This window comes from Cariama cristata, unplaced genomic scaffold (genome assembly GCF_000690535.1).
Source record: "Cariama cristata isolate BGI_N322 unplaced genomic scaffold, ASM69053v1 scaffold25255, whole genome shotgun sequence".
Taxonomy (NCBI): Eukaryota; Metazoa; Chordata; class Aves; order Cariamiformes; family Cariamidae; genus Cariama; species Cariama cristata.
In genome coordinates this window covers 29,818-38,201 of record NW_009617340.1, presented here as the reverse complement: position 1 = coordinate 38,201, position 8,384 = coordinate 29,818, and the positions used below count along the sequence as shown (strand labels likewise).

The following is an 8,384-nucleotide window of genomic DNA, read 5'->3' as shown; positions in this document are numbered from 1 at the left end:
TGTGCTGCAGCTTGGTGAGGAGGGGAGAGGAGGTTTCATGTGGGAAGAGCTGGAGAAAAGAGACTTTTCTGCTCCCCTCCTGGCTGAAGGGCAGCTCCCTGCCAGCCCCGCACACCAGTGGAGAGCACCTGCCCGAAGCCGAGAGCCGAGTGGGGCTGTTCCCACCAGCCCTGCAAGCACCAAGGGAAAAACCTCCCCGTGGATCAAAAGGCTGTGCAAGCCTGTTCTCGCCACCCCGCGCAGCTTCGTTTCAGATAAGGACGGGCGGTTAGTTGGGCTCCCACCGCCTTCTCCCCTTGTCCTGTGAGAACTCAGCTCCTCCAGCAGCGAGCGCGCACAGGGCTCCCCTCCCTGCCTTTAAATCTAGCTGTACAAACTTGTGGTTGTTTACTTAGCCTGTGCTCTTGGGCTAGAAACAGCAATAAATCCCCACACCACCCTGCTCCTAAAAGCACATAAATCAAATCGTACTTTTTTTATAATCCCTTTCCCTTTGAGACTGATTATTGATCCCTAGAACTGTTGAAGATTTATTGCATAATAGTGATCCATCCTTGATAACTGAATAATCTCCTAGGGGTTCAGGAGCTTTTGCCATCACTAGCTCATGCAGATGAAGCAAAGCTTCACAAATACGTTTTCTGCTTCTTTTCTGGAATGGGCCCTCGCCAGTGATCAGGTGCAGACTACAAATAGCCTTCCATGTCATGTCATATATGCAGTGAACAATGCTATTGCGATGCATATGCCCAAAGGGGCACAGCTAAAATGACCGGCTAAGGATTATTTATTTTCAACTGTGGTTTTGCTTTCTCTTTTCCTGTTTTTTTTCCCCCCCTAACTATTTTGCTTTCTCGTGCTATATAATGCAGAAACAAACAGTTTTGTTGTCTTGTTTTTAAAGGGATTCTTTTTCCTGCTTCTTTTTCTGTTCTCGATGGGTAATTATACCCCTCTCTTCCCCGTAGTATCTGAATGTCTTCCAGTGGTGCATTAAATAGTGTGACTAACATCTGTCACATGTGGTTCATTTGCTTTCTCTCTCTCTCTCGTCCCCTCTTCTTCTCCCCAAGGGGAAACTTGTAGCAGGAGTGGAGTGCTTTGTTTCTGTAGTGGGTTTTTATTCTTTTTTTTTTCCTTGTAATGCACATACTGCCCTATTTTTCTGTTAGATAAGGCAGTCAGAGGACACAGAGGGGAAGGTGATGGCGGTCCGGGCAGCCATTAGTGCCCAGGGGAGTTGTTCCGGCAGCCTCGGCCATGGTGTCAGCTCCCTCGCAGATGACTTCATCCTGGTGATAGAGAGCTCACTGCGCTGCTGGAGCTGCGCTGCTGGGCACGGCCTTAATCCTGGGGCTCTGCCGGGGGTGGGGTGGGGTGGTATTTTACAAGTATCTGGAATGTCAACACTGTTTCCCTAAATATCTGGAGGCATGCTTGTTGTGAGCTCTCACTTTAGAGATGGTGGCCACTATGTTGCGTCTTGAGGAAAAAAATGACATTCTGCTGTGTTGTAATTGATTGTGAAGTAAGTGAGGATTATTTTTTTCTTTTAACTCTCAAAGCAAAATTCCCTTCCTTTCTCTGTCTCCTGGCCCACAGTCTCCTGACTCTCATAATAGCATCTTTCTGGAAGCTTACCAGTAACAGAATACTCCAGGGTCTTGGCCCACAAGACCATGTGTTTTGAATAGGAAAGATTAAACCTTCTTTTGATGGAAACAAACAAAAAGACTTCCTTCCGACAGAGACAAACACATATGTATGTGTATGTATATGTACCTAAAAACGCAAACAGCAAAAATGTAGTGCAGATACCTCCCTCCCTCACCCCTTCCTGGTCAGGAATGCAGTAAGGTGAAAGTGCAGCCTCTTGGAAACATTTCCATTGTTCCTTCACATTTGCTGACCCACCCTGTCTTGCATGAGAGCCCATCCCTGCTGCCATATTCCCTTGATACTTCCTTGAAATCACCCAACTATCCATCCGTTCCTTCCTCTGACATCTGCTTTCTCTCAGCTTGTCAATGCTCAAGGGCAAAGAGGAGTGCAGGGAAGAGGTAGCCTGGGATGCACATGTTCAAGAGACTGGGAGAGTTTCCAGAAACTGAGAAGCAGAACAGATTGGGGCCTATTCCTGGCTAGAGACCTATTTCCAGACGGCCAAAAAACATTCCTAACCCCTAGACTAGTACCCAGGGATTAGATGAAAATAGGAGGGGAAGCGCCTCAATGTGGCTGTTGTTCCTGCGTTTGCACGTTATGTGGAATGACTCCTCTGCAATTTTGTGGTGGTGAGCACAGAAGGGCAAGAGATGAAGGAAAACATACTCAAATAAGTAAGTCTGAGCACCCAGGATGAGAGAGATCCAAGTTGGTACTCGGCTCTGGCTCGCATTTGCTGAGGAAAATCATTTCATTGGTCTCTGCCTCGGTTTCCCTTCTGCCCTTGGGGAGACCCTTGTAGCAGGGTCTGTCTTGTGTTCCTATGCAGTGCCTGCCAGTATGAAGTCCTGCTCTGACTTGTGGCTACTAGATGTTGTCAGACAACTAATACAAAAGAAGAGGAATGTGATAATGCTGCCTCTGAAAAGAAGTCATGTTCCCAAACAGGAACATGGGGAACCAAATAATGCACAGCTCCACCCTCCCAGGTGTATAGGATGCTGTGACCTCTAGCATCAGCCAGAAAGGGATGTCACACTATGGAAATACAACCAAAAGCAAATACAACGAAGAGTTGCTCCTGAGACAGTTCTGAAATACCCAGTGCTTGGCTTTTAAGGAAGTGAAGCTGTTTCAAAATCCAATCTCTTGCACATTATTTATGGGTCTCCTGGTAGGGTTGAAAAGAGCTGGTACTGTGGTCTTTCCTTCCTCATCACTCCCAGTGGAAATGGAAGGGAGCTAATGGGGAACCAGTTTTCTCTTTGGAAGACGTAGATAAGTGACTTCTTACTGGATCTTATTTCTTCTATCATGTGTCAGGACAGTTGAGCCTCACAAGAGCCCTGGGTCTGACACTACGTTCTTCTTCCTTTCTGGACCTCCATAGGAGAGGGGTGGTGGGTGCCCCGGAGAGTCTGTTCCCTCTGCCCTGCCCCTTGCTGTTGTTGGGCAGGGAAGGCAATACCATGCTAAAAGTCTGGCAGCTCCTCGGCTTCCCAACTTGACCTCCTTCCCAGATCTGTAGGGCACAGAGCCCAGACAGCTTCCATGTGGAGGAGATATCAGCTCCCTAAGAGTTAAAAGGTCTCTATTTAAGAGCACACATCCTCAGTCAAGAGCACTACAGTAAAACCCATCAAGTTTCACTTAGGAAATGCTGTAATTAGGGTCACCTGCATCACCTTAATCCAGCCTTCTCCTCGTGTGGGCATGGTGATACTGTCTTTAATTACATGACACCCTATGCTATTTTTTTCCACGGGACCCCAGCCCCCATAGTGCTGCGGACAGCAGTGCCTTCTGAATGGATCGCTACTCAATATTTTCCTTTGTCCTCATCACTCAGTGTCTGACTTCATGTATTATTTAGCATATGCTCTCCAGCCCCTGGCACACCACGCAGAACTACACACTTCCTCCTGGCCTTTTCAGCAGAGCTTTGTCCCAGCATCAATGGCCCCTGGATGGGGAGGTAGGGCTCCCTCTTCCCGTCATCAGGGCTGGAGGGGGAGCCAGGCTATGCCCACCCACCTGTAAGTGATTAAATGGTAACACCTGGTCCTGATCAAAGGCTGCCAGCAGTTAAGGTAGGAGCTGCCTGCAGGGAGGGGAACTCCTGTAAGAGAGTGAGCAGTGCCTTGGGGAGCCATCTGAGGTGTGAGCTCTTGGACCGCCATAGGAGGCCTTACCTGCAAGGGGAGAAGCCTTGTCAGCAGGGGGTGGGGGAGAGTGCTCCCAGGTGGAGGGCCTGTGTGTAGGATTCATTGGCTCAGCCAGTGCCCAGGATGAGACCTAACCCCTTGTTGGAAACCAAGTCACAGTTCCTGGTGCTTGAGGGTCCTGTTGGGAATGAGTGCCTTGTACTTCAGTGTGGTGGGTACCAGTGGGGTTTCCAAGACAGTCCTCAGAAAACAAGGTTGGTGTTTGGAGGGAGAGGTTGGGTTGGGTTTGGTTTTCTTTTGGGTCAGTCTGGGGTTTTTTGTTAGTGCAGTAGCTAACGTAAGTAGTTTACCCAACTTCTTGCTCTGAATAAAGACAATGACTTCACAAATTACTTCTCTGCTGTTGGGGAGAGCCTGTTCATCAGCTATGTGACTTCCTCATCCTGTTCCTGGGTACCTCAATGGATGAGGCAAGGTCTTTAACCATGCAGCCCTGTTCCATGCTGGGAGTACATCCAGCCTGAGTGCTGAGGAGAGGTGGGGGCAGCCCACATAGATCTACTTAAACCACTGTCTTTAACACGTCTGTGCAAAGGACCGGAGTGAGAGTACACAGAAAATTTCAATTTTGATGGTCTGTAACACTGGTGTACTTAATGCAGCAACCTTCAAGCTCTTATATTGCTATTTGCTTGTTGTCTGTATACAGCCCTAAATGGAGGTCCCTGGTTCCAGAGCAGGAAGCAAATGGAAAAGTTGGACCAGTATCATCCTGCTGGCTACATAATGCTATCATGAAGTACCAGCAGGCTCGCAACCCCTCTTCACTCACCTGCTATCAAACTCGGTCACATTACGCAGCTGTTTTCGGTAAGTCTCCAGCAAAACCCACTGGGAGCACTGGGCTGGCACTGGGTGAGGAGGGTGGGGCTTGGAAAAGTGAAACCGAATGGTGCCCATGTGGGTGAAGCAGATGTAGCAGTCGGGGAGGTAGGTGGCATTGTACACCAGCCAGTCCACGCTCAAGATGGCATAGTCATGCAGGTGTAAGACAGCACCTGATGGGAGGAAGAGTATGCCCTAATGAGACAAGGCAGCTGACAAGAAGGAACTGAGGTTTAACATGATAATAATTTGAGTTTGCCCATCCAGGGGCATCTGGAAAAACTTCTAGATGGTTGTGAGTGACCCCTCCCAGCAGAGACTGTGTGGCTGCTCTGCCTTCCCCATGCTGGGCGATCTGGTACCCTCCACATCAAATGTGAGGCAGGCAGAGCTTGACCGCTCCCTGGGAGTGGAGGGAGGGGGGAATCAATAGGGAGCTCTACTTCTCTGGAATGGGAAATGCTCCCGGTGATTAGACGTCTTTCAGACAGACTTTGCTGTGACCTGGCCCAGGCCCCACTGATGTAAAGAGGAACTCGCACAGTAGGCAGGAGCTTACAAGGCATGCTAGCTGACTGGCAGACCTGAAGCAAGCCTCTTCATCTAAGCTGTTTGAATCCCAGCCTCAATTTTTGCATCTAGTCTGTGTCTCTTCTTTCATCTCTCTGAAACTCTGGCGTACACCAAAATCCCAGACAATGACACACCAGGGAATTGCACTCAGATGCAGAAGTACCATCTATTTCTATGCTTTATCAAAAGCATGCTCACTTACAGCGTACATCTGCTGCTGGGCAGCACGAAGGGCCTCTGGGATGCTCTGTTATTGTACAGTATGTTGGCAACTGCCAGGCTTCCTGGCATAGGAAGCATCCTCTGTGTGCTCACCTTCCTCAGCCCATCCTTTTGCTTTGCTAAAATCTCTCCTTTTGCAGAGGATTCTTATGTGATTAGTGCTTGAACTAAACTTCACCTTTGTAAGGGGAAGATACTGTGAGAGTCTTACAGATATGTATTTTATTAGTCTAGGGAGAACTCGTAGTCAAAATAGCTTTGGTACCCTCAGGGGTAATGGGAGAACATGAGTAGCAAAAACAAGATAAGACTGGTATGTATGTGACACTAAACAAACTTCAGGACTATAATGTATAGTGGACTAATCTAATATAGACTATAATGTCTATAATCTCCCACTACAGAGGGTCTTCTGTTTAGACGCTGAGCAACTGTGGCTGCTGCTCTCAACAGAGCTTGTGTGACAGAATGGGCATGCCGTAGCTGTCTAGATCTGACCGTCCTCTCACTGGCAATGTCACCCTCTTTCCTATGTGAGCAGCAATAGAAATTACAATAGTGCTTGAAACAACAGTAATTCCTAGGGGGTCTTGGCCCTAAAATCTTATTGCTCTTGCAAAGATTCTGAGAACCCATTTTAACATCTCCTGGATTGAAAAGTGTTAATTTTTTGTTTTGATTCCTCCTCGGTATCAAAGATCCCCATTGGAGCTGAAGAGGGGACTACTTTTAAATTCCTTACTGTTCAATTCAGCAATGAAAGGATAATGACAATTCTGACATACCAATCATTTATGGTAACAGATTAGGATGCTGCAAGCCAGGTATCCTTATTGTACACCAGAGGCCGGGAGGGAGAAGATGGGAAGTGAGAAAGATGGCTTTTATCCATATGCCAGTGCCACGGCCTGGCAAGTGAAAAATGCTCCTGTGGAGAAGCTGACTCTCAAATCTTCCAAAGCAGGTCACCAACCTGTTTCCAGGCAGCCATGTGGGCAAGGCCATGGGACTCTGAATCTAAAAAGGGACTGCCTAGAAGGGTGGACATATTGTTCAGAGTCACAGGAGTACTGACAATGTTTGCTGCAACTGTCTTATACCTTCAGTTAAAGAAGGCACCTTGTTCAGATACTTCCTTACTGAACCAGAGATGCAGAGGGAGAAACTAGTCAGTCAGGAGTCAAGGCCTTCATCCTGTGATCACCTCAACCTCCTGCCTCTCTGATGAACTGTCAGCAGTTCAGGGACGCGGAGACATTAGGCTTCCTGATGCCAAGCCTAGGTGGTTTGCGTTTCACCTTGGCTAGAAATACCCTCTCCCCCTTTCCATTGCAACCCAGAGTACTGAGCTTTCAGATGTGGCTGTGTCCCAGCTGCTCATCAGAGGATGCATAGGATGGTGTGGTGAAGGTACTGAACAATCTCATATCACTATCTAACCTAAAATGGTCCAAATGCCTTTAAAAATATGTGTGTGCTGCAGAGTACAGTAACCCTCTTGGGATAGGGCATGGCAGCCTATTAGCAAGTAGCTTGCTGCACAGCAGGGGAGAAACCACATCTCTAAAGAGGAGAAACGCCTGCCCTTATAAGCAGGGATGTCCTATAAGTGCACAGACCAGAACCTGATTAAGAAAGACTAAGTGAGAGAATACAGTAGTTCTTATATTCTATAGGTCACATCAACACAGGCTTTGACTTGCATTCAACAAGAAACCTGCAGTGTTGGAGGTAGCACCGTCCTCCTCTAGTGCCCCCTGACTTTCCAGTAAACTTCCAGGTCTGCTACAGAAACACCTGTAGAAAGACTTATTGGGGGATACAACATTTTTGCCTAAGATGTGGGCTAAGACAAGGTTGGTAGCATGTCTGTGGTATGTGTGTGTGGAACAAGGAAAGGCCCTGGCTGGAACACACTGAACAAATATGGGTGTCTGTGATGTCATGTTGTCTTGGCTTCCTCTGCCCTTTCTCCACACTTGAAAGGCTGAAGGATCCATATTGTAAGTTACACCAAATGCTACAATTGCTGGAAATGTGTATTCATCTAATGCATCCCCCTCTTCCTCTCTCTCCCTGCCCTGTCCCCAGGCTCAGAGGCAGGGCACTTCCTGGAACCCCGTGAGCACGATTTACAGCTCGTGTAAGCTCGTCTGCCATATCGCACACTTTGTCTCAGCTCTGCTGTAGAAAGCAAAAGGTGAGAGGAGGATGAATAAGACAAACAACCCTTAGGCCAAGCCTACCTTTTGGCATGCGCTTTAAGATGCTGAACACTGTGCTTTGATCAATGAGGCCTTTCGCCCGAAAGAAGTGCATGCTTGGAGGAAACTGTCCCGTAGTTATGGCTGCTGCAACCTCCTTCTTCTTGAGGTTTACAAGCTTTGTACTGAGTTGCTGTTCCTGTCTACTCAGCACCAAATTGCCACCTGTCTGACGGGCTTTCTCCTCCTGCATTAGAGAGTCCCGATCCTTCCAGAGTGGAGCGGGAAGGCAGAGGGAAGCCAAATTCAGGAGAAGGTATGCCAGCCTTATGCCTTGCCCAGATGGAGGCTTCATCTTAGAGCTGTACCTGAGCAGGGAGAGAAGATTGGAGCATTAGCACAGGTCAGAGGGTGACATCTTGGCAATGACCCATTGGGATATTAAACTGTTGGCCCATCCTGCAGATGTAGTGGGTTAATTGGATGCTTAGTACTGGGGGAAGCACCTGGTACCAACGTCCCCTGTGTTTGGGGCTCTGCATTTGCACACTTTCCATGATGCTAATTGGACATAGCAAGACTGTGAGTAGGGTGGAGAGGAGATATTGCTCCCCAGATTAGGCTGGTAGCAAATCACACAGACCTGCAATATGGCAAAGGTCTAGCCCTG

General features: G+C 48.0%; 1 protein-coding gene across 1 annotated transcript; it reads right to left on the bottom strand.

Moving 5' to 3' along the window:
* Positions 1–4,662: 4,662 nt before the first annotated feature.
* Positions 4,663–8,069, bottom strand: LOC104161921 (adenosine deaminase CECR1-like; the record flags this gene model as incomplete). The annotated part of the gene is made up of 2 exons (XM_009700506.1): positions 7,757–8,069; positions 4,663–4,888 (listed from the first exon to the last, which is right to left on the bottom strand). Coding segments are annotated over exons 1-2 (539 nt in total), but the record flags the coding sequence as incomplete, so codon positions are not given.
* Between the last annotated feature and the right edge of the window lie 315 nt (positions 8,070–8,384).